A 27,247-nucleotide genomic window follows, 5' to 3' on the forward strand; every position below is an offset into this window, starting at 1 on the left:
TCTCATATTAAAATTTCAGAATTGGCTTTATAAAAAGAATATAGCACATAGCCCAGAATATACCACCACCTTCTTGCTCATTATTTCCATATCTTCTTTGGTAATTAGGAATCATTGAGTCATTGAATACAAATGGTTTGTTAGTAGCCTTAAGAGTGACATTCACATAATGAAAATTTCCATTCTAACTCTTCATATTTAATTTAAATACACTTATATATATTTATTTTTAAGAAACAAAACACAATAGTGATTTTTATATTTTGTTTTATAATGTTTCTAGCTGATCTTAGTTCAGCTATACAGAACTCAGTTATCTTAGTTTGGAATACAGAATTCTAAGTAGTCCCTCAATCATTTAGTTCTTAATTTGTGTATTAATGATATATTACACTCATAATGACTACTGTGTATTGAGTACTATTATGTTATTATAATGCTAGGAACTTTATGTTTACTGTTTCTAAATATTAAAGCTATACTGAAAGGCAGATTTTAATATCACCATTTATAACATGAGAGAATTGTGACTCAGAAAGGTTAAGTAACATATGCAAATTGTACAGCTTGCATAGGATGTGGCAGACACAAAATTAAAATCAAATTATATCTCAATTTAGGCCTCTTATTGATCCATTAAGCCACTTTATTTGAAATGTTATTTGTCTTAGTCTGTTTTGTGTTGCTATAACAGAATACGACAGACTGGGCAATTTATAAAGAAAAGAAATTTATTTACAGTTCTGGAGGCTGGGAAGTCTAAGAGCATGGTAAGGGCATCTTGTGAGGCCTTCTTATTTCATCATCCTGTGGTGGAAGGCAGAAGGGCAAGAGAGCATGAGAAAGCAAGAGAGGGCTAGACTCCCTTTTATAATAAACCCACTCATGATAATGACATTAATGCATTCCTGAAGGACCTAATCACCTCTTAAAGGTCCCACTTCTCAACACGGTTGCACTGGGAGTTAAGTTTCCAGTATATGAACTTTGAGGGCAAACTATACCAGTTATGTAGTTGTATTTCATATAAAAGAGATGCCATGATTCTGATGAATCAAATTTAATATCTGAAGCCAAAGTTTCCACATTTTCCAGAATATATCTCTCTGATCTAGAAAGTATATTATCATAAGTCCCTTCCTTCAAAAGGCTTAGACCATGTAGGATCTTTTTAAAGCTGAAAAGACAGCTTTCAAGTCAATGAGAATATAAGGTGGAACTTCTTTTTATTAGAGCTTTGATGTTCTCAAAGTGTCTCATCAATGTGTCCTGTAGAAAAACTGTAATAGAAGCCAGTGTGTCCATTAGACAGAACCAGGGAGACCCTTAAGAGCGTAGAAACAATTGTTAAAAATGTTTTCAGTAAAAATAGTTTCAGTATAGAAATGGAAATGTTTTAAGTAAATTCTCTGGAATCTCAAATGTCCAATTCCTTGTGTTTAATTCTAGGAAAATAAAGTATAAGATAATTTATAATCTGCATGTTTTATATTGATAACATGAAACTTAAGTATGGCTATAATTTTGCACAGAAAAAAAATAACAGATATGGGGAAGGGTAGTAGGTGGAATGGGGAGGGATAACGCAGAAGATGGTACAAATTGTGTGCCTGCCATTTATTTGTGAAAATAAGTATGAATGGAAGTGTATAGCTGTCAAATGTTTTATCTACATTTCTGTAGATTCATATGTATCGATTCAATCAACATGTGGCTTTGCCAAGGAGATAATCTATGGGGAGTGTTTTGGAGGATGAAAGGGATTTACTGCTTTTAGCTCCATAGAAGATGGTATACTAGCAAAGGCCTCTATATCCCTTTTGTGGGCTTACCAAATGCGGAGATTTTTATATTGGATAAAAGGAAGAAAATTACACAAGTAGACTGCTTATAAAAGAAAGTGATGACTAAAATAAAGGTATTGAAAGTTTGAAAATAAAGGGATAGAAAAATATCTACTGGAAAAATATGAATAAAAAGAAAGTGTGTTGTACTAATCTTGAGACAAAAGACATCATAAGGGACAATGAAGGACATTATATGCTGGTAAAATGAAAAAGAATTTCCCAAATGAAAAAGAATGAGTACAAGAACATCATGTTCAAAGACATGGAAGAAAGAAAAATTTGTGTGGATAATACCCAGGAATTGTGTCTGTTGCATGAGTTTGCTAAAGAAAGTTAGGGGTTAAACTCCTAGGTCAGGTTGTTGTCAAAACTTGAATGTTCTTAAGAGTGTGTTTGCTTCTGTTCTTGGCACTAAAATAAGAGAAGTCCTGAAATAGGGAAGATTTCATAACCATGATATAACCATGGGATATATGATATAAACATAGTGATACGGCCGGTTGTAAATGTTTGTACTTTAATTATATGCCATTGCTATAAATATTTTTAATCTGGCAAAAAATTAGTAAAATATGTTTTAGGTGCTTGCTATTTCTTAAATTCAATAGTTCACACCCAACTAGATTGAATTATGAAGTCAGAATTGAATTGCTACATTAAAAAAAGTTGTTGCTATTTTCTGAGGCAAGCTTTCTAGAATCCTCTTGATTTAACTTGGTTGTAGGTCATGGTGCGGTATGGCACATATCGACTTGACCTTTGCAGAAAGAAATGATGTAAAAAGCACTGGCTTGACTTCTTGATAACTCCTATACTTACGTTAGCACAGAGAAACTTAGTCTTTCACGGCTCTCAAATATATATATCCAGATGCTACACATGACAGAAATTTTGGTGTTCAGAATCCTCTTTATTTCCAAGTTGATAAATATTATATGTGCAGCTATGTAAGAAGGAGACTTATTTTGTAGAATAAAATAAACTTTTGATTCGTACCAACTACTGAAGATCAGAATGCTAATCCTTTTTAACTGGACTTCTAGAATTTTTTTTTCTTTTTTTTTTTCATTGCATTTTAGGTTTTGGGGTACATGTGAAGAACATGCAAGATTGTTGCATAGGTACACACATGGCAGTGTGCTTTGCTGCCTTCCGTCCCCTCACCTGTATCTGTCTCTCCCCACCTCCCCATGCTATCTCTTCCCACCTCCCCACCCCCCGTCCCTCCCCCATTTCCCCCCAACGGAACCCAGTGTGTAGTGCTCCCTTCCCTGTGTCCATGTGTTCTCATTGTTCAACACCCGCCTATGAGTGAGAACATGCGGTGTTTGATTTTCTGCTCTTGTGTCAGTTTGCTGAGAATGATGGTTTCCAGGTTCATCCATGTTCCTACAAAGGGCGTGAACTCATCGTTTTTGATGGCTGCGTAATATTCCATGGTGTATATGTACCACATTTTCCCTATCCAGTCTATCATCGTTGGGCATTTGGGTTGGTTCCAGGTCTTTGCTATTGTAAACAGTGCTGCAATGAACATTCGTGTGCATGTGTCCTTATAGTAGAATGATTTATAATCCTTTGGATATATACCCAGTAATGGGATTGCTGGGTCAAATGGAATTTCTATTTTTAGGTCATTGAGGAATCGCCACACTATCTTCCACAGTGGTTGAATTAAGTTACATTCCCACCAACAGTGTAAAAGTGTTCCTATTTCTCCACATCCTCTCCAGCATCTGTTGTTTCCAGATTTTTTAATGATTGCCATTCTAACTGGTGTGAGATGGTATCTCAATGTGGTTTTGATTTGCATTTCTCTGATGACCAGTGATGATGAGCATTTTTTCATATGTTTGTTGGCCTCCTGCATGTCTTCTTTTGTAAAGTGTCTGTTCATATCCTTCACCCATTTTTGAATGGGCTTGTTTGTTTTTTTCTTGTAGATCTGTTTTAGTTCTTTGTAAATTCTGGATATCGGCCCCTTGTCCGATGGGTAGACTGCAAACATTTTTTCCCATTCTTTTGGTTGCCGATTCACTCTACTGACTGTTTCTTTTGCCGCGCAGAAGCTGTGGAGTTTGATTAGGTCCCATTTGTCTATTTTGGCTTTTGTTGCCATTGCTTTTGGCGTTTTGGTCATAAAGTCCTTGCCTACGCCTGTGTCCTGAATGGTTTTGCCTAGATTTTCTTCTAGGGTTTTTATGGTGTTAGGTTTGATGTTTAAGTCTTTAATCCATCTGGAGTTAATTTTGGTGTAAGGTGTCAGGAAGGGGTCCTGTTTCTGCTTTCTTCACATGGCTAGCCAGTTTTCCCAACACCATTTATTAAACAGGGAATCCTTTCCCCATTGCTTGTTTTTGTCAGGCTTGTCGAAGATCGGATGGTTCTGGGTATGTTATATTTCCTCTGAGGCCTCTGTTCTGTTCCATTGGTCTGTATCTCTGTTTTGGTACCAGTACCATGCTGTTTTGATTACTGTAGCCTTGTAGTATAGTTTGAAGTCCGGTAGTGTGATGCCTCCTGCTTTGTTCTTTTTGCTTAGAATTGACGTGGCTATGCGGGCTCTCTTTTGGTTCCATATGAAGTTTAAGGTGTTTTTTTCCAGTTCTGTGACGAAGGTCATTGGTAGCTTGATGGGAATAGCATTGAATTTGTAAATTACTTTGGGCAGTATGGCCATTTTCACGATGTTGATTCTTCCTAACCATGAACATGGAATGTTTCTCCATCTGTTTGTGTCCTCTCTTATTTCGTTGAGCAGTGGCTTGTAGTTCTCCTTGAAGAGGTCCTTTACGTTCCTTGTTAGTTGTATTCCTAGGTATTTTATTGTCTTTGTAGCAATTGTGAATGGCAGTTCTTTCTTGATTTGGCTCTCTTTAAGTCTTTTACTGGTGTATAGGAATGCTTGTGATTTTTGCACGTTGATTTTGTATCCTGAGACTTTGCTGAAGTTGTTTATCAGTCTCAGAGGAGATTTTGGTCTGAGACGATGGGGTCTTCTAGATATACAATCATGTCATCTGCAAATAGAGACAATTTGATTTCCTCCTTTCCAATTTGAATACCCTTTATTTCTTTTTCTTGCCTGATTGCTCTGGCTAGAACTTCCAGTACTATATTGAATAGGAGTGGTGAGAGAGGGCATCCTTGTCTAGTGCCAGATTTCAAAGGGAATGCTTCCAGTTTTTGCCCATTCAGTATGATATTGGCTGTTGGTTTGTCGTAAATAGCTAAGTCATGATTTAGGATCCCGGGGTGGGGATCACTGGATACTAGGTCTCCCTTTACCACCCTGCGAGAAGGAAGAGGATGCAGGAGAGGGTGGTGCAGCCAGTTCAGATATTCCCGGGAAAAGTGCCATCAGCCTGCTGCTCGTCCCAGTCTGTGACCCAGGCTATGGGGCAGAGGGACTTGTATACACGCCGGTACCATTGGCACACAGACACATCACCTCCTTTAGCATTCAGTGCCTTCTCACAGCGGTGGAAGTCCAGGTAGTTCTGCCAGCAGTTCCTGGTCTGGTTCTGGTTGGGAAAGCGGCTGTCAAAAGGGGCAGTCTTGTAGTTCTTGAGTTTGGACTTCACCTCTTCTGCCATGGTGCTGAATCCTAAAGGCAGCCCCGATGCACCTCGCAACTCAATGTCAGAATTTTTTATTTTCATAGTCCTGTAGCAAAAATAGTGTTTGCTTGAACTGGAGCTTTCCATTAAGAGTTGCTGATCCTGTGAACACCTTGTTTGTAGATAGCTTAGTCAACATAGGATGAGTTAGTCAGTGTTAACTTGTATTTCAAAAAGTAGACACTGTTAAAGAAAATGGTGCTTCGTTATCAGCACGAACCATTACATGCCATTTAAAAGAAAAGCAAGGATTTCTGATTGATGGCGTACTGATACATTCAGGCATATGTAGTACATACACTAACGCAAAATGGTGTTAATTTGCTTAGTTTTCTCATGTGAAGTATTAGTTTTAGGGTCACAGAAATACTATTTATATGAAGTGTAAAAGTTGTGTTATGTTTCTCAACTGACCTTTGAAAGGAGGCAAAGTTGGGTCTGAAGCTGTATTATGTTTCTTCTAGAACTTTAAGCGGAATTTTGAGTATTCAATGAAATTTATGTGTTAAAGGTAGGGTATGAAGACATTAGCCAATGCAATCGATAACCAGAGTTTTCTGGAAGCCCTGTCATGACTACGGAATTACTAGATCCATTACCATAAAGTGGAGTTACAAACACCTTTTTATACTAATTTCTTAGTGCTGATATCTGCTAAATGCCTCACAAGAAAGATAATTTAATACTTTATTTATTCACATTGTAGTAGATAATGATGGACACATTGAGATTATTTCTGCTACAGTCTGATACCTAGTCTTTTTCACTGGTTGGCCTATGTTGTGGGACAATAACAAGGAAAAGGAAATGCAAAAAGTCGAAGTGCAATTAAACTGCACTTGCTTTCAGTGAGATTCTTTATTCATTTATATACTTAGCTTTTGACTATGATTTATTTTTATTATTGATACTTTAATAAGAAACTATATAAAATGAATAACAATGAAATATTAGAGATTGAATGGTATATTAGTGATTTACTCAAGATCAGTAGTCACTTAATAGGTTCATCTGAAGAAGGAATCATTTATTCATTGCAGAAATATTTATTGAGTGACATTCTACGTGCCAGACATTATGCTAAGCTCTGGCGATACAGCAGAAAGCAAAATGGACTATCTTTTCAAATTGATACATGCAACTTTTTATAGCTCTGAGTAAATAATTCAACATTTAATCAATTATGTAACTTCCTTTAGAATTTATACAGTTTCTTAGAAAAATAGATGAGTAACAGCCTTTCACTATTTTAATAACCATGAATTAAAGGTCCAAAGAAGGGTATTTTTATAACCAGCTATATTAATAATAGTACTTATTGAATATCTGTTTGCCAGGTATTATATAATTCTCTGTCATTCCCATAACAATCCTGAAAGATTTATTATTTTGAATCCATGGTTATAAATTAAAATTCAGGGAAGATTTGAACAAAATTTAGTTATAGAGTTTCTTATCAAACTGTATAGTAATCACCTTGACTGTATTGCTTCTAAAACTGAAAATTCCATGAAAGTAGAGACAGTGTCATTCTTGTGTACATTTATATATTCAGGGCTTGCACTGTGGCTGTGAAATAGTTGATATTCAATATATGAAATAACTCACTTTCATAGAAAAAAATAAACTTACCTTGATTCTGTCAAAAGACCATTTTAAAAAATAAAAACATAAAAAAATAAACTTCCCTTGATTCTATCAAAAGACAAGTTTTACTTGTCTCTAATTACAGGACTGTACAGGGCCATATTGATTTCTCCTCCTCTTCTGGCTGCCTTGAGCTCTGCAGAGAGGGGCTGATGTGCAACTGGCAAATAGGAAAAACAGAACCTGGAACAAAGTGGCTGAGCAGGAAAAAGCCGTGCACACATGCCCATCACCTTAAGAGTACAGTGCTGCTCTCGTTTGCAAGCTAGAGGATCCCTTTCTGAACAATCCACATTAGTCTTTCATACTCCGAATAATAATGGCCTTGTTCTTACCTCACCTTACCTAGTCTAATTTCATGTTAAAAAATTGTTCTCTAAAAATATTGGCTAATTTGAAATCACACCAATTATTCTTTTATATTTTTGCCATGCAATTCCTGCTTTGGAAAGGATGATCTCATCTTGTGGTTCTCAAACTTTATTGTGCATCAGAATTACTTGGAGGGCCAGTTAACATACAGATTCCTTACAGAGATTCTGACTTTGTAGTTTTGGGGTAGGAACCAATAAATGGCACTTCTAGCAAGTGTCCGTGTGATTTTGATCATCTGTAATCCTCTAAAAATAGAATAAATCGTGGCTCAATACATCCCATTTGAAGGGAAGAGTTAGGAAAGAAATTATTTTCAATCAGTGTAAGGCCTATGATTCTAAAGCTTTTATTGTCATTGATTTGTTCTGCTTTCACATATAAGTCTCCCTGAAATTTTAATGCAGACATGATTTCTTAGACCCTTTACCTGCTGTAAAATCTTTCCTCAGATGAGGAAGACTTCCTCGTGTGAAGACCATTTGTTATTTAATTAGGCTTTCTAAATGGGGAGAAATCACTTGTTGAGTATCCCATATTCAATTAGAATTGATGCTGTTCCTTTAAGAAATAGAAAATTCGCATAAATAAGGTCTTCAGTTAGGACAAAAATTTGTACACTGTACTTTCTTCTCCATCCTATTCCTTGGAGATATAAGGGAATCAAACTCACTGACTGTAGGCAAATGCATATGATTATATTGCTATAACAATAGTTTGAGGAATGACAGGTTGGCAGAAGAGGTAACTGAGTGAGGGAGGGAGGGAGTGAAGTGGAGGAGCACCAGTTACTGGTCAGTAATTTGCAGCATGCTACAGTTGTAGAGCACAGATTCAGTATTTGAGGTAATTAAATTTTAAATCTTACTTCATTTAGATTCCAGAATCATAGGGTTTGTTAATACATTAAAAGTCTCTGCTTGATTACAGATGATCTGAGGATATATTGTTGTGGTAGAATAAATTGAGTTACACTACCTTCCTTGCTTGCTTCCAGTTATCAACTGAGACCGATTTTAGAAAAAAGTCTATTATAATCCAGAAAAACACAACTTGAACTTCATACTTTCAGGTGTGGAGATCCCAAAAGATAAAAATATGATCCTGTAAAAAATAATAAGACATTCTTTAAATTATATTTATTTACAATTTAAAAGGGGGTTAATTTAAAAAACATAAAAAACAAAACAAAACACTGTACATGGTAAAATGGGAAATAATGGCACAAATTTTTACAAGCAAAACCACCCAGGTATACTAACAGTCATACCCAGTATAACAGTTATGAGCAGACAAACTGTATTTATAAAGAAATAGGTCAAAAAGGGAAATGTATAAATGCATATCGCTGTGGTTGATGATTGTGTGCACCCAGCTTTTTATAACTGTAGTCATCTAAAATTCCATGATGAATAAGCTAAAATTTTGGCATGATGGATCAAAAAATGCTGTGGGTCACCAACACATATATAGTTATCCAAAGAGCCAAGATCCTGATACATTTTCTTTTACAAATGCAGACATAACAAAATATTTCCTTCATTTATTGAAGAAATTTCAACATGTTTGGGTATGGAAAATGCTTATATGCAAAGTCAACATTCTGATAATGCAATTCTCGTGGAGTCAAATTTCTGATGTCCAAGTCATTCGTAGAGAAGTCTGCCCTCATTCTCCTGTGTTTGTTCCATCAGGGCTCCTGGTGGATCAGATGGTGCCTAACAACACTGAGGGGAGATCTTCTCCACCTAATCCATTCAAACTCGCACACTAATATCATCTGGAAGCACCCTCACAGACACACCCCAAAAAATGCTTTATTCTTAGAACCTTAATAGGTTCTAAGAATTTAATCCAGTCAAATTGATCTTTAAAATTGAATCCACAGGTCCACCCCTTGACAACTTGGCTCCTGTAAGTATCTCCTTAACCATACTTAATTTCCAAATAAAGACCATAACAACTGCCTAACATGATGCAACTAACACGATGGAATCATCCTGCAAGTGACCAAAAACTAATCCCTTCCCCAGAATTCATCTTTCAAGATTTCATATTCAAGATTTTAATATTTTGAAATTGTCATTTTCAGGATTGTAGACATGAGAGATTTTAGACCTAAGGGATTTAGACTTTTGGGATTTTAAAAAATATTTTCAGATTTCAACATTCAGGATTATGGTACGTGGGATTGTGTCTTTCAGGATTATGATCCAAATCCATTTTAGAAAAGGTCACTGTGAGCTAGAGGTCTGAGCATATATCTGGAAATATTTTGGTGCCATACAGGTTTTTAATACTTTTTTTTGCCTATATGTCTGCATAAAAAGAAATGGGATTATGATAACTTTGAAATAACATTTTACATTAGGATTCAATTTCCACTCTCATTTACTATTAAATTGAGAACCTGTATTTTTTTGACCCTTGTTCTTTTTTTACCTTTTTCTTTGACTAATATGTATATAAAATATAATGTTTAGATAGATTTCCAATAAATACTTATTTTATTGAATTTGAATTTATTATATTGAAAATTTTTAAACTACCCGTCTAATCTAGCCTGACATTTGTATTAGCTTCTTACAGTTCTTGTAATAGAACAATTGTCTTCTTCCTCCAAATTAGTCAAATGTAGTTTTATAAATACCCCAAAAGAAACAGTTACATTTCTTTACTAGGATTGTTGAGATGATGCAAGAAGAATTAACTAAACATTCTTAATAATAGAAATATGGTAATCTATATAGTTGATGGTTGTTTTAATGATACCCATTTTTCTTCTCAGAAACAAGTGTTTTTTTTTTTTTGTTTTTTTTTTTTTAAATATCCAATGTCTTTTCAGTGTAAAATATTTTTTCATTCTCAAGAGTTAAAGAGAAAATGGCTAATGGAAAAACATGCTACAAGAATGCTGGGATGAAATGTGAATAAATCTCATGTTAAATTATGGTCAAAATGAAGAAGACACATTATTTATACTATTTTATATGGAATGACCTTCCTGAAACCTTTGAGAACTAGGGTAATTACTAACTCGGTCTTCTGGAATTTTATTGTATTTTTTGTTTATGATTATAAAAGCTCAGAGATCCTTTTTAAAAAAATCAGTTGTGATTTGAAGGTGTAATCTAAACTTAAAAAGACAAAAGATGAATAGGCATATTATATCAATACTGTGATTTTATTATCCTTCTTGTATGTTCATCATAATTTTTTGTATTCTATTAAAAATCACTCTGAAACAGATTTTTCATCAGTAGATCATATTAAATTTTATTCAGAATATTTCAGATAATGATTTGTATCATTTTGGTAAAGTACAAGATGGGAAACTGGATAATATAAATGCTAGATCTACTTGGTTAGTATTAATTACCTGTATTTCCTTAAGCGACTCTCTTTAAATCTTGACTCCAATAGTGAATTCTTGTGTAATCAAGTCTCCTTAGTTTCATGAGCGAATTTCAATTACTGTTTTTCTTAATATAAGAAGTTCTTGTTCTGATCTCACCACAAAAAAAAAAAAAAGGTAACTAACTAGCAGAGGTGATGGATTTATAGCTTGATTATGATAATTATTTCACAAGGTGTAGGTATATCAAATCAAATTGTACCGCTAAAATATAAAGAATCTTGTTTGGTTTGTCAAATATACCTCAATTTTAAAAATGTTCTTTAAATAGAAGTTTTGCCAAATTAAAAAAAAAAAAAGTTGTTCCAAAGAAATCTTAAATCTCCAAATGTAAACAGGTAAAAGTGGAGCTCTCCTGGTTCCAAGGAGAATCTTTTGAGGAAACTTAGGTGACTCCCAGGGACCCAACATCATGAGGCAGAGTTTGCAAACTGAGATTTACTATCTCTAATTTTTTAATTTTATCTCTAAATTTCCTCCCAGGTATAAAATGTGATGATAGTTACTACATCAATACATCATCCTCAGAGAAAATTGTTAGGTCCACACTGTTTCTAATCTTTGAATTTTGCATGTGAATTTCTTAATCAGAAGTTTATTTGTAATATCAGATGGAATCAGATCTTTTTTTTTTTCACTGATAAGAACAAAAGATTTTGTTGTGTAGCTTAAGTAAAATGCAGTTTGGAATACACATTTTTAGAACATTGTAATTTATCTGTTCAAATATAATTTTTCAGGAAGTATTTAGTGGAAATTAATCTGTGAAACGAGGAGTTCAGCAGTGGATTATGTGATGAATGATTTAACATATTTATTTCTTCCCTTTTGTCAAAACTCTGTGTCCTCTTGTGTGCTTCCTCTGACTTCATACTCTGTAGTTAACCAAGATCCCTCTTCCGTCAGATTGTTCTGGGAATCTTGAAATAATCTGATTTTTCCTCTTTTCCCTTTTGCTTCTGTTGCCTTAGACTTACATTTTCCTCGCTGATTTAGTTTAGAAAAGAGAAAAGAGCTTCCATGACTAGCAGATTATCACTTTTGGGTTTGCTCTTGGAAGTGACAAGATGCTAGGATCCTACTTTGGAATGTAAAATTTATCTCTTATATAGAAATGATATAAATGTGCACCAGAGACTATAAAACTCTGATACTATCTACTGTACTGTATAGCTGAATGCCACAATGTGTCTGGAAATCTACTGACTATCATAAATGGTATTTCTACAGAAAAGTTAAGAGGTTCATATTTCGGGCAACCAATGCATAGTTGAATGCAGAACAGTCATAGTTGGGTAATAACCATGTTAATTTCTCCATCAACAGGTGCATATGCTTAGAAATTCTGTATTCATAAGAAGTCAAGAGTATTTTCTTCTCCTTTTGCAAGTAAATTGAATTTAGTCTGAGAGGATGAGAGGGGAAATTTTCACATATAAGCCATAGTTTTGTGTTTTGTTTTGTTTTGTTTGTAGATAGAGTACAAACTACATGGGTGCAATACAATTCATAGGTGGTACTAAGATAAGAAACGGACAATTATCTTGGACAAATAGCAAGTAAAAAAATCAAGGCCCTTCATAAAAATTTTATTCTGGGGTGTGCTTGCTTTCCAAAACTACCTCTACTAAATCTCCTGTTAGTCCTGAAACTAGAAGGCAGAAAAGCTTCTAGTGGTACAGCCAACTGCAGTGTAGCCTGAGAAACAGGCAACAAAAATAGAACACCAGGATTGCTGTGCGTGGGTGAGGCAGAAACCACATTATGAGCAAAAGCTTCCAGTATTATTTTAGAACCAATACAGAGCTCTGCACTTCTCTCCTCTCTCTTCCAAAAACACATACTACAAAAATAAAATAAAATGAAATGTATGTGCATTTGCCCTCTTAGAATTATGATTCTTAATTTTTTCTCTTGCCTTCCTTCCTTTGGAAGCAAATCGCCAGTATGGAAACACAGTGTGTAAAGCAAGCTCCGAGGAAGGAAAGAGTTAATTGCTTTTAAGGCCCTGCAATAGAGAATTATGGTTTGAAAGATAGAGGCTGGACAGCTGGGTTTGCTGGGGTATTTTTAAATGCATTAATGCAGGCTCCAATCACTCGGCCATGCTTGACCTATTTTTGGCTCAGGCCGACCATTGTTCTATTTCTGTGCCTGTGGGCCATGCTGTTGTTGATTCATATGCAAATAGATTATCACTTGCTTTAGCCAACTTGAGCTGAGAGAGACTGAGAAAGGGGGAAGAGAAGCACAGACGCAGATAGGAGAAGGGCACCGGCTGGAGCCACTTGCAGGACTGAGGGTTTTTGCAACAAAACCCTAGCAGCCTGAAGAACTATAAGCCAGGTTTAATTGGTTTCTTTTTCTCGTGGGTAGACTTAATAATTTTCTACTTATTCTGACAAAGAAATAACCCCGAAGCACGTTCCTATTTCCCACCTGCTTGTAGTTTCCTGGATAACCTAAACTCCAGAGAGCTATAGTATCCACTCTGTCCTTTCTGCTTTGCACACAGGTTGGTAACATGGGAAAAGTGTCCAGGTCTTTTTAAAAAAAGTGGATGTCCATCTGAGCAGAAAGGAAATCATTGTCAAAGTTGATCCTCTGCTGCTTCTCCTCAGGGAGGAGGGAGAACCAGCGAGGGTAGCTCCTGGGGCCGGTGCACTGAGCAGTGATGAATGTTTCATGTAGCTGAAGTAAGAGTGACTGGATTATGCTGCAAACAATTTACGAGAGTGACTCCTGTTTTTCCTCAGATGGGGTGGCTGGACGAGAGCAGCTCTTGGCTCAGCAAAGAATGCACAGTATGATCAGCTCAGGTAAGATCCTCTTTCATAACTGAGATGTTTTAGGTTTGAAAGGAGGCTGGCTTGGGAAATGCAGCTAAGAAAAGCACCTCTCTTAAGGAAATTGCTGCTTTTTCGTGTTGATGTTGCTATTTTCTTGGTGCGTCTGTAGGGTTTAACTTAGATCCCTTCCATTACTGTTTCTGTGCATATTCTGTCTGCTTAGGGACAGCAGCTTCTGAATGAAATTGCCAGCTATTGCTTCTGATGAAAGATGAGACTGAGATAAGTAAAATGTAGTTGGAGGTGTTTTCACCTTTACTATGCGACTAGAAAAAGGAGATCTGTACTGATTATAAGCCTATTCTAATAGGACTTTAAAAATCAGGTAAGTTCAGATTGGGGCTTCTGTTTTAACCCCGGCTAGCCTGATGATTTTTTATTTTCTGTGTGCCTACAGAAGCACATCTATTTACAGACTACCTTCTAAAATGTGTTTGCTACAGAGTTATAAAGGTAGTTTTCTTTTTTCCATCATGTGCCTTTTTCTCAATAGCCCCAAATGAAACTGTTTAGGATGAAATAAAATTGTTATTAGCAGATGCTTATTTTAATTTTCTTCAGAAACATGTGGGAAGTCTAGCATTGTCAGGCAGATGTGATGGCATAACACACATGTAAATGCGTTAAAAGCAGGTGCAGCATTTTAAAGGATAATAGGAACAGATTCTAATTTCTAGTTTCTACTGGATGAGCTGGTGGGAGATGGAGCTTGTCAGCCTTGTCGATTTATACTTACTAAATGAATATACTCTCCAGGCGATATCACTTACTTGTAATAATTGCCTTTCATATTTATTTCCTATGGCTATTTCCTAAAGCTTTGGGAACTCTTTGTTTCTGTTCCCTTCCGAATGTTTCAACCTAAAATTGGCTTAAAGTTCTCACTTAGATCCCACTTCCCATGTGGGCTTAATTGTAATTATAGATCACTGCCTAGATTTCCATGATAAGAATGCCATATAAAGCAGTGTTTACTTTGTAGAGCTAGGTGTGAAAGAAATACTCCACAGGTTGGCATGATGTCTGTTTTGGTGTTAATACACCTTCCCATATGGGGATCTATGTTTAAAGCTAGTTTTCTTTAAACCTTGGTTAGTTATGATGTTTTTAAGGTCAAAGCTTCTGTTGACCCAGTCTTCTCATGGAATCACAATAAAATATCAATTTTGCACAATTTGGTATTTATACACTTAAGTGACAGGAATTATGCTAATGAGTAGTGCCTTTTTAACAAAAGCAAACCTACCAGAATTTCAGTACCATTTATTCTTGTAGCTGCAAAGCTGACAAGGTGTCCGCAAGGGTTTAGCAGGTATGTCTCTAATGGGACTGGTCATTTAACTTAGCATTTTATTTTTAAAATATGGATGAACTCTTTGAAAATAACTGTTTTAGAAATCTTTTCAGTACTGAGCTTTATCCGTTTAGTCCTCACATCTGTGTTTCAAGTTTGAGATTTCTTTCATATGGTAGAAACATGTATGCCTTCCAAGTAGCAAGTGTCTGCTGACTCTGAGGCTGGCTACAGGTGTTTGTAAGCTTTGGATTTTTTTTCTCCATATCTTTGATAATCACACACAACTTTACACCTATTTCAGTAGAGATGGTCATTTTCCTAGCATTTCGTGGTTTGTATACAAAGCAATAAGATTTTCAGACAGGAAAGTGCTTCAGGCTGTCCATGCTTTTGCCAGTTCTACAAGAAGCAACCTTTAAGCACCAGCTATTAAATGAAAGGTGATATAGGTTAACATCAACTCCCAAACTTGTCTGGTATAAACACATAATCACTAAGTACTATTTATTTTTAAAAATATTAAGCATAAAAACAATTGCATTCTTCCTACCATAGCATATATTTCATACATGTTCTTAAATTTAATTTGCCTAGTCTTTATTATATATTTCCTATGAGGCACTGGTTCTCAAAGATGGACTCACCAGTAGCTCTTTACAAAATATGATACCGAGATTTCACTCCCAGAATTTCTGATTTAATTGGTGTGGGGGACAGCGTGGGCACTGAGGTTTTTAAAATCTCTTTACCTATTTTAACCTTCAGTAAACTGAGATCTATCGCTGTCGAGCTAGGAAACGGATGGTGATGCTGATGAACCACTATCAGTAGGGTTTGTCCTTTGAGTTAACAGCTAAATTAGGGATGTGTTTGTCTTTATTTAGCTACAAATCTTGTGCAGCTCCCTTTTGGACCAGTGGTCTGCATATGATTCATAGGCTTAGAAGTAGAGAGAGTCTTTGGATTTGAAGGAGAGAAAGGATGCCTGGCAGCAGTGAAGAGGAGTGGAGAGAGCACTGTTTTAGGAGTCAGACGCTCTGTACTCTAGCATGAGCTCCGCTGCTAGCCAATTGTGTACTGATTTTTTTACTTGTCTTCAAACTGAAGAAAAATGATGTCCTTCTGCTTGTCTCTTAGCATTCTTGTGAGGTTCAAATGTGTCAATATGCCTTTAAAAGCTATACTCATTATTATTGTTGTTTTTAGTGAATGAACCTAGGATCCTGGCTTTTCAATGCTATGTTCTATCTTGCAGAGCAAGCCAAATAAGTTACATTGTAGGTCACATGGGAGGAAATGATTGTTTGTTTTGATAATCAATTTTCTTTAGTTATCTTATAAATCAACTATTTCTTTTTTCATCTTGGTCTGATAAGAGTTAAGATTTTTCCTTATGCAGATTATTACTATAGGTCAGAGTGGTTAGTGTGTGTGTGTTCTGTGAAATGTCTCATTATGTAATAAAGGCAAGGAAGTTGCACAGTATGTGATTGAACAGTGAACCCCAATGGCAGATTTCTTGAAATTATTTTTAAAACATTGGTTCTGCTGTGTAATTTCCTTAGCAATTGCTTTAGAGTTCCCATTTGTTGTTCTAGTTATATTGCATATTATGCACTAATATAGATGGTTTTTGTTCAGTACTCTTTATATACTATTGGAATACAAGTGTTTTTTATGGTTCTGTGTTTTCCTGATACTGACTCAGCCAGGCTAACCATCTTTGGTAGAACCAGATTCTATAATATTGTACTAATATATGTTAGTTTAAAGTTCTATAATATTAGATCTTAGAATTCAGTAAGAGTGACACATTATGCCAAGTACATCCCTACTTTTGTGGCTTGTGTGGGCCAGTGTAAGTGATAACTGTGGCAGAAACTGAAGCATGTGCAAATACTGACTCGGGTCACTCTGCAGGAGCTGGCAGGATTAGGGGTATTCTCCCGTTGCCAGGCATCTTATTTAACATGTTAGGCGGCAGAGCTGGCCAGATAATATTGGAACAATTATTACAAAGGAATTTCCTAGAGGTTGTACAGAAGTGATGTAAGATATATTTACAATAAGGAAAACTCCTATTTTGGCCATCTATTCTTATTTTAGGGTATAAAAGAAAAACATTTAAATTGAAATCCTAAAATTATTTTATATGTCTTCACCCTTTTTGAATCCTTTGTTCCTTGGTATGTGGTGTTGAGGGGAAGGAAGCATTTTAGATTCAGTAGTCACGTCACTTATGTCTACTTGAAAAGCAGAATCTAATTATGAAAATGTAAGTCTGTAAAATGTTCCTGTCATGTCAAGAATCACTTCTGGTATTCCCCATAATTACTGTTTTGCCGTTCTCTAACTCAGGTTATCTTCACTTGGAAATCTGTTAACAATCGAGAGAGTTGATAGGTATCAATCAGAAATATAGTTACAAATAGGCTCATTGAGAATGGGGACAAGAATGAGTATTTTATATTTCTAAGGATGAAACAGGCATAATTATTGTATGTCCATTAAGTAGGAACATCCAATAAAACCCCTTAGGAGGTGAAAATAAATCCAAATTCTGAATTCAAAAAATATTCTAAATGATGATTTTGATTTTGGAGATGAGAGATTTTAAAAATTTACTTCATAATTTCTCACTACTGGTAAATAATAAAGTGAGCTCAAAACAGCATGTCAGCCAACAAACACCCCTTGCACCTCTGCCACCCAATATATTCAACAGTATCTGAATAAAGAAAATGATAGAACCTAATGCAATAGACCGCAGAGATTAACAACCAAGGGAAAAAAAATGGAAGTGGAGGTTCTTTGATCATAACAGAGAGACCTGTCTCCTGGGCTGACTTAGAATTTTACTGGCAAGTTGACCAGTTCCTGATAATTCTCACTAACATTCCCAAATCAGGAGAGAAGCAAACTGAATCCTCGCCTTTTTAGGGTTGTTATTGTTTTCTCTCGTGACTGAGAAATAGTAGAAATGAAGACTTGAGAGCAGCACACTAAACTGGGAGAATGATTGATCCATAGCTCTTTGGAGTGATAGATGTCTCACCAACTAACCTTAGAGCTTCTACGAAGGAGAAACATCAACTCATTGAACCCATGGAATTAGTTGTCTAAGTATTGCTTCCCACAAATAGAGAACCTTAATAAAAACATAAATTTTATAAAAGAAAAGCTCAAAGGTGAAATGGTAAGAGAATGAAATGAGAAAGGAGATCTAGGTCTCAGGAAATGAATTAAAAATGGAAAATCGTAATGATTATAGAAAAAATATTCATTATAAATAGAAGAAAACAGAATAGGTCAGGTGAAAATCTTTACACATAAAGATGAAAGTTTTGAAAAACTCAGAGTGAATGAAAAAGGAAAATGGGTTAATGCAATTAGAGAAAAGTCTGTAAATTTTAAAGACAAAGATAATCTAAAAAGATTATTTGTGTCCAGAAGTTGATATTCCAAAACAATGAAACAGAAGGTAATTTTGCAAAATGAAGAAAAGTAATTCACTGAAAAAGAAAAAAAATTAATTTGCACATTGAAAGACCTCTTCATCTTTTGGAAAACTGGATGCAAATGCTCAGCAGAGTCATATCCTAATTGGGCTAGCAAATGCTAAATGGTAAATAATTCCTCAGGAGTTCTGGTAGGTACAGTGGAGCCTATGGAAGAAGAGACTCAGAAGGCTTATCATATGTATGCTGCAAACAATATCTAAAGACAATAAAGAAAAAAGTCTCGAAAGTTCTACAAAAAGTGCAAGTCAATGTGACACTTAGCCAAATGTTATTAAAATAAAAAAAAAACATAGACAAGGTAGAAATTCTCAAACATGAAAGAGACTGCTTGACAGTGAAAGCCACACAATGAAGAGATGAACTTAAAACAAACAAAAAACTAAATTGAGAAGTAGAGAAAACATTATCAAAGTAATGAGGGAGCACTGAATGCATTTAAACAACTATTGTGTTTTTACAGGGTGGAAAGCACATATTATAAAGTAGGGCAATGTAAAAATATTAATAAAGCTGACCAGTGTGAGGTGTTGGAGGTGAGATGGAAGGATATGAGAAATGCTAATATCCTTCTTTTTCTGAACAGGGACAGACTCCCTGCTGCTTAAAATAGAAACACATACTTAAAGATTCAAAGCACTGATTTTTAAAAAGTTTATTTAACCTTAGGGAGGTCTTCTTGGAAATAGTATCTCTTATGTTAAGGAAGTATTTAGTTCATTTATAGTTCCTTCAACTTCAGTTTTAAGTCTGCTAAATTCAGTTAAATTTAAATTCAGTTAAGTTGATTTCAGTTTTTAAAAATAAAAATAACATCGGTGATATGTTCTTATTTTTGTAATTTTTAAAACGTATCCATCTATCTCTTGAAGAATTCATATAAAGATAGGAAGAAATCAGGAAAGATGCTGTGCTGTGTTTGGTGAAGAAGAGTGGTCTTTTCTTTTAGCATCATACCTTTTTGCAGTGTATGAATTTTTATAATAATTACATACCCTGTGAGAAGTGTTTCCTACACACTCCCACACAACGCTACTATGCCAGAATACTAACAGTGATTAATTGTAAGTAGCAGGTATGTTAGTTAGGTTGTTTTCTCCTGCAGATAAAAGAAGACTGTAGTCAGAATGATAAACGAGCAGGACAGGTAATGAAATAGTTGGGTGGTTAGGCAGTGCCAGGTGGTCAAAAATGGCAGCAGCCTTCAGATCCTTCATATAGTTCCACTCTGCTGGTCTTAGCCTTGGTTGGTGTGATTCTAAGGTTGGATCCTCCAATGGCTGGTCGCAAACAGATTTGTAGCAGTTCCAGGCGTCATGTATATTTACGCACAGCAAATTCCAGAGACAAAGAAGGGAAACTTTGCCTTCTTGGCATCTCTTTTAAAGGAAAGAACTCTTACCCAGAACTTCTTCAGCAAATCATCTTTTATAATATATTGGCCAGAATAGCATCACCTGCCTTTTTTAAAAATTGTTTTTGAGTAGAGTGTGGGGCCCATGACTGAGCTGTGGAAGTGGGATACCTAAAACTGCTCGTTTCTGTTGGGAAGAACAAAGAAGCAGGAAGAATATTTAGCTAGACACCAGCAGTATTTACTACAGTGTGTATATTGGTGATTAGAAGTTTCTTCTTTGCAATTTTGTTTATTTTTCATTTTCCACAAATACAATAAAGTACGTGGACTATATGGTTGTAATTTCCCTTTCAATTGAACTATGGATGTTGACTTTCTTTTCATGAAAATAATATATGTTTAAATACTAAAATAAGTATTTTTTACTAGTATTGAATATCAGTTTTTTACTAATGTTGAATAGATTGCCTTTCTTAGTACGGTCTGTTGTTAGAAGAAGCTCCCTAATAAAGGGACTGAAGTAATTGTGGAAGAAACTGGATCTCTCTAGGCTATTAATGATATTTTCTGAAGGGAGGAGAGTCAACATTGTGGCCTCATGCCTTACAAGCATTTATTATAAACTTGAATACAATATTTCTTTAATGTTGCCTTAAAGGAGGCACATAAAAAATTTTTGGAGAAGTAATAATGTATGAATTGTTTTTAATACATGAAAGGAGGATTATCTTTAAAATACTCAAAATGCAGTGTCTGTGCCAGGAGTTTGTCATAAGTATTACATTTTAAGAATAATGAACAATTTTTACAATATGGAATGATAACGACATTTTAACATTATTTTTCTGAATTTGAATGCTTTGAAAGTAATTTAATTGAAATAAAAGCCCATGAAAATGACTTCAGAAAAGAAGCTTTTAAAAGAAATTCAGAAATATGTTGGCATGCCCATCAAATCAGTGTCGCAGTGCCATGGTCCACCCTGTTTTTAAAAGGAAGTTGAAGTGAGTGGTTAGCTTGGGATATGTAGTGTCCTTCCTGTTGGCAGTTTTCCCCTTTTCTTTTCCCAGAAAGTTGACAAAAAAGAAGCAAAGAAAGAGGAAATGCCTTGTATTCCTAGTTCCATTCTTCTTCAACTAAGTTAGTTGCACAAAACAAATTTAATTTAAGCAATATTTTTCACAACACTAAACGACATACACTTTCAAGTGTTATCAGAGAACATTATGTTTAGGTTTACTCTAAGTTGCTATGATTCATGAATGTAAGAATAAGTAATTCTTACGTTTTTATAAGAATATATTTTCCATTCATTATCATAATGTTAACTTTTCCACAGTAAAATCAGTGATGGGCTTTTTGTGCATAATGTTTCTTAAATACCCGATAATTAAATCCATTGAAAACCACTTTTAAGGAAGAAAGAAATTTACCAAACCACAGAGTGTAACTAGTCATTTACTTACGATTAAACTTTTTGCATGCTGGTAAGGTTGGAAATACCCACGACTTTATTTTCCTGCTTCTCCTTATGGTTCACCACTTGTATCAGAAACTTTTAAATTCATAATGTATATTCATTATTGACCCAGTTGCAGCCATGTGGATGTTATTTTCAATTTGCTTGAGGTACATTTTGGTGAACGTCTAAGGCATGACACTTCCAAACTGGGTTCAAATGAGAATGTCATGAAGTTGTTTCAAAATTCGAAACTTGATATTAAAAACAAAATAACCCCCCTAAAATCCCGAAAACAAAAAATAAGAAAATTTCATTGAGTTTTCATTAAATAACATCATAGCTTAGGAGTTCTTGCATTAGTAAAAACATGTTTACTCAGAAAGTTTTCAGGGAACTCCACTTAGGGTGAATGAGAAAAAGCTGTTGGTGAGTTAAGCACTATATTAACTTTATTCTTGATGATGCTTTTGAAATATGCTCAAAATCAAAATTCAAAGGGGTATTTTAAGTACGTGATTTTTATATTAGGAATGATTCATTTTAAGTTAGAAAGTTATCACCATTCATTTTTGTTTTTTTTTCTGTCATACTCCACTCTGATCTTCTAGTTATTTAGTTCTAATTTTATTTTATTTTAATTATTTTATTTTATTTTAATTATTTTATTTTATTTTGTTTTGTTTTTTTTGAGACATAGTCTTACTCTATCATCCGGGCTGGAGTGCAGTGATATGATCTTGGGTCATTTTAACATCCACCTCCCCGTTCAAGTGATTCTCCTGCCTAAGCCTCCCAAGTAGCTGGGATTACAGGCACATGCCACCATGCCGGGCTAATTTTTGTATTTTTAGTAGAGATGGGGTTTCACTATATTGGCCAGGCTGGTCTTGAACTCCTGACCTCAAGTGATCTGCCTGCCTTGGCCTTCCAACGTGCTGGTATTAAAGGCATGAGCCACCACTCTTGGCTTAGTTCCAGTTTTAGAGATCAGTGATTGTAAGCATATTTTTTCAAAAATTTTTATGTCATTTTTCTTATTATTGACACAATGGCTAATGTTTCAAAAGTTTCTATGTGTATCACTTTATCATTTAATACCACAGTTTAATGAGGCAGTAGTTGTTGCAGCAGTATTGGTATTTTAGAGTTGAGGAAATACATTCAGAGAGGTAAGATATTTACTGATGGTTACTGTAGGTAGAAAATGGCAGGGTCATGTTTAACATCCTGCCGTTTTTTCTCACAAAAAAATTTAGCGTAGGATAATTTTATTCAGATCTGCTTGGTACTAAAAATGTGGATACATTTATGTATTTATAAACAAATGTCTAGGCAGACTTCTTAATCCTGGGAGGTTTAAGGTACAAATAGGCAACTATGTTGAAAGTCTATCTGGAAGATCCTTACTTCATGTTCTCAGTGCTAGATAATTAAATTCGAGGAAGTGAGCATTATCCAGGGCTGAGAGGAGCTTAAGGAAACGAAGCTTCTCTGAGAGTGCTCTTTTCCTTAGAGCAGATGCTCTGGACAGAAGCAACATTCCCAATGCATTTGGCGTCTGTTTCCCAGTGTTCATGATACACAGATCCTGAGGGTAAAGTTAGCCCCACTTCAAAATAGCAAATTATTATCAGTGTATTTTGGCAGGAGAAAGTAATTTTTTTTGAAATGTTAACACTATGAGGTTCACTTATTTTGACCAAAAGCTTTGAATTATCTTCACCTTGGTCTTTACCTGGAAATGTAAGGTTAATAAAGTCTATATTATCACCACTCAGATCCTAATTTCAATATGCAGTAGGAAATTCTCTAGCCAAATAAAGATCTAGCTAACAAAATTCAGTTTCTACTTATTTTGAATACATGTCTGTCTAATTTGTGTCCAATTTGGACATTTTAGGTGAAAACTGGATGGCAGTGTTCATATGTACTATCATGATACTACATTTTACTTTATCTTGAGTTACATTTGACTTTATTGGAAGAATATTGGATGTTTTATAGGTGGCTTAAGCATAAAATTTACCTATTACCACTAATCCAATTATGCAAGGCCCACCCTATGCTTTCCATCATGTCATTTTTATAATCTTATTTGCTATGAGACTCTTGAGTCATCTTCAGGAATCAATACATTGTAAAAGCATTATTGATTATCACGTTAACGATTGACATAATTTATTGCCTTCCTAGGGGAAAGAAGCTTTCAGAAGATCATTAAATGCATTAAAACCTGCAGATGTCCACATGTCTGTGCCTCTGTTTAGCAGGCTGACTCCTTTGGGTCAGTTATTCTTAGCCTCGGTATTTCTATCTTACGGCATCGCAGGTCTAAGATTAGCTTGTTAGGCGTTATCATGCCGTATGAGTTACCTCCTAATATAACTCTACACTGGAATGATTATTTATAGAAAGAGCATTCTGTCATTTTTGGGTTATTTCTAGTAGTTTAAATAAAGAAGAATAACATTCAAGTGAAACCACAGATTCCTTCCTGCTGCCAAAATAACATGATAACTGTCTGCTTAAGGGGCAATAATCTTTAAATGTGTGCTTAGGGTGATTGCAGCATTCTTTTTATCTCTGCCACCTTGAGAGAAAAGGGAGAGCTTTGGGTAATAATGTACAATGCTTATGGAAAGGCAAAGAGGCGGCCTTGCTGCTGTCTCAGAGCACACAGGACTCTGGTTGATCATGACAACAAGAGACACACAGGGTTTATTTTTAGAAACAGACATTGCTAAGCTCTCTGTTTGGTGTTAATATCGCTCATAAACAGAGCTCCTTGGGGCTGTTGACCCTTCTGGTGAATATGGCATTACACACAGATACTGTTTTCTTTTTTCACTTTGTAAGAATGATTCTGTTATTAAAAGTATATATGTATCACTTTCTAAAATCTAGGAAACCTAAATTCTATTCAATTTCTACAAAAGATTTAGAGTTTTTTTTTTAATCTGTGAAGGTTGGGTTTACGAGTTGATTTATGAAAAATAATTGACTATTACAACCAAAATAAATATACAGTTTAACCATAAGTTATGGGGAAAAGGTGAGTATACCTCATGAATGGATTTTAATAAATAACACCTATGGTTCTAGCTCTATTACCACAATATAAAAATATAGCTATACAAGATATTGTCATTATGATGCACTAATGTAAGTTACTGATTTAAACAGATGAGATAAAATTCTCAGCATATGAGAAAGGTAAGTTTAAGCCTCTGCTTGTTGTTTGGGTATTACTACCTTTTGATGTTCCCAGCAAGTCTCATACACAGTAATATATGCAGTTTTACATTTGAGAAATGTTCTCTCAATTTACTTTAATTTTGTGCTTAATTCAAACCTTAGCAATTGATACTTTGCTCTAAAATTAGAATTGTTTTAATGTTACATTTGCATTTTATATTTCTTGACTATTAACTCATTGTTCCTAAATGATAAAAATGTTAAAATGGATGTTAGTGCATTTTATGTTATGGGTTTGCCAAATGCTATAGAGTGGATAACTTATAAAGTTCTTCAGAATATTCATAATTTTATCATTAATTATATACTGAATAATATTATTTACAGAAACACCATATTAAGTTTTTAAAAGGTAAATATGTTTTGCATTTTTGCTTGCTATAAGGCATATGCTGACCATTAGGAATTTCTAAAATTAAAGACAAAAATAGGAAACACAGTAATTGAAGTGTATCTTAAAAGAAGTCAAGATGAAAATACATTTTGAGAGTGGAAGTGGAAGCAATTGAAGGAACAACATAACTTGTTGCATCCTGACCACTCTTAATGAGCAGGTTAAAGATTTTGGGAGGTGAAATTGTTTGAAGCTTTGGTAACTGAGGTGAAAGCATCATTGATCTATTCATTTTTTCACCCAAAAATATGTAAGAACCAACCAACATAACGGGTATTATTCTAGACACAGAAGATACATCTGTGAAACAAAACAAGGAGATACATGGTTGATTGACTGTTCAATGGAATCATAGATGGATAGTTAAGGCTACTTGAGATAGGAATTAGTTCTAAGGTGAAATAAAGTAAGACAGTGGGATAGAAAGTGACTGATGGTAGCAGAGGCAGTATTTACTAGGTAGTTAAGTGAAGCCTTTTGAGTATGCTAAGCTGTAAAGGGTATCTTTCCAAAAAAACCAAATTTTCCTTCAACATTTAATTTGGTCTAAGTCAAGTAGAACAGAAGCACAGTTAGAATAGTGGAAGAGCGGTTCTGGATCTGTTTCAATATTGTTACCTCTGCTTCTTGGAAAGGACGGGGAAGCCTTGAGCGTTAGGTAGGTTAGGGAACCAGAGAAAGGCTGTTGGCCATGATTTTCTCTGTTTTTCAAGAGATCTCGAATCAGTTGACTCTCTCTTGTATTCATATTATTGACTTGAAGTGAAGGCTTTTTAAAAACTTGTTGCCTTTCCTTGTTCCTAAGGTTCATCTTTGTCCCTCATCTCAACTCTACCGTCAGTTGTGCTAAAACTTCTTACCCAAGCAGTGTGAGTCACTGCTAGTAGTTTAGTGAAGCAAATAGTTTCTTTTTCTCAGAAACCCAAAAGAAGGGGAGCAGAGTATCATCTCTAGCTGAAGTTAGAAGTCTTAGAACATTTTCTCATCAGCATAGTATTGCACAGTTTTTAAAGGGGTATAAAGTACAGTATTCATTACATAGACATTTATTGTATACCTACAACATGCCAGGTATTTAATTCAGATAAATCATGGGTCAAATCACACCTTTGTTAGGCAGCTGGAAAATCCTTACTTCCAAACAAAATGTTTAGCGTACATAGTCTTTGTTGGGTTAGCAACTGGCTAGATTTGTGATACACTGTTATAAAAAATACAGTTGTATAAGGAAGTATTTCATGAAGGTGACAGATCTCCTTTTTTAAAATGGAGAAACAGCTAAGAGGTACTTCCCCCACACTTTATTCTTTGTGAATAGGGAATAGCAGTGGATACACAGAGTAGGCTGGACAAACATTTTTGAGGGACTGACAGATTATCTCACGTGCTTGCTGCCTCATGGGGTTTTCCCTCAACATTCCAATTGGTCTAAGTCAAAGCACAGTTAGAATAGATCGGAAATTATTCAGGAGCTATTTTAATCTCTACTTACTTCTGCCTTGTGGAAGGGATGGGGAAGCCTTTATCAGTGGGTAAGTGGGGGAACCTGGAGAAGACTGCGAGCTACGCTTTTTTCTAGCCTCGGGTAGACTGAGACTGAGCCAAAGTCCTGGCCAACATGCTTTGTGGATTCATAGTGTAGCTTGAGAAAAATAATTGCCCCCTAGTGATTGTCTCACTCAGTCAATATTTACTGAATACTTGAAAGCTGTGTTTTTAAAACTAGGCTTCTTGTTTATCTGTTACTGTTACTGTTGATGTCTTATATGTAGTAATTAACAGGTATTTCCTTCTTCTGAGATATCCTAATGCTCTATTCCAACTGGCCATCACTGGGGAAAATTCCTTTACAAAGCCCAATACAAATGTTACCCAATGTTTGACACCATCACTGATTTTCCCTTATCTCTGTAACATTAATACTTTCCTAATTACATGTGGTTTTTCCCTCTTTCTCCCTTCCCTCTCTATCCTCATAGTCCTTTTATTACTCTCTTTGGAACATTTCAATTTTCTGTTTTACACGGTGACTATTTATGTATTTGTGTCCCCATCCCCCAAATTAGTTATATTATAACCTCCAAGAGGAAAAGGATCATGTTTTATTTCTATTTTTATTCCCTACAGTACCTAGCATATAATTGATCCCTGAGATTATTTTTAGATGAATGAATGAGTGATTAAAGAGTACAGTGTTATTGCACAATGTGTTTT

The 27,247-nt window shown here is 35.1% G+C and overlaps 2 protein-coding genes across 35 annotated transcripts in view; one reads left to right on the plus strand and one right to left on the minus strand.

Moving 5' to 3' along the window:
* The window catches only part of HDAC9 (histone deacetylase 9), a 1,049,458-nt gene that overhangs the window by 409,187 nt on the left and 613,024 nt on the right, over positions 1-27,247 (plus strand). For 18 of the 34 annotated variants that reach the window (XR_012512159.1, XM_074379585.1, XM_074379592.1 and 15 more), the window contains one exon: positions 13,658-13,720. Coding sequence is in view for 31 of the 34 variants with exons in the window: in XM_074379585.1 (XP_074235686.1) it covers positions 13,658-13,720 (63 nt within the window). In the remaining 3 variants the exon portion in view is untranslated. The other 16 variants (XM_074379591.1, XM_039472776.2, XM_074379590.1 and 13 more) reach the window with 14 other exon arrangements.
* LOC101053685 (cytochrome c oxidase subunit 6B1) lies at positions 5,073-5,486 on the minus strand. Its single transcript, XM_003938683.4, has one exon. The coding sequence runs from the start codon at positions 5,441-5,443 to the stop codon at positions 5,183-5,185; it is 261 nt and encodes an 86-aa protein (XP_003938732.1). The 5' UTR covers positions 5,444-5,486; the 3' UTR covers positions 5,073-5,182.

The sequence above is a fragment of the Saimiri boliviensis genome, chromosome 10 (assembly GCF_048565385.1).
Source record: "Saimiri boliviensis isolate mSaiBol1 chromosome 10, mSaiBol1.pri, whole genome shotgun sequence".
Classification (NCBI taxonomy): Eukaryota; Metazoa; Chordata; class Mammalia; order Primates; family Cebidae; genus Saimiri; species Saimiri boliviensis.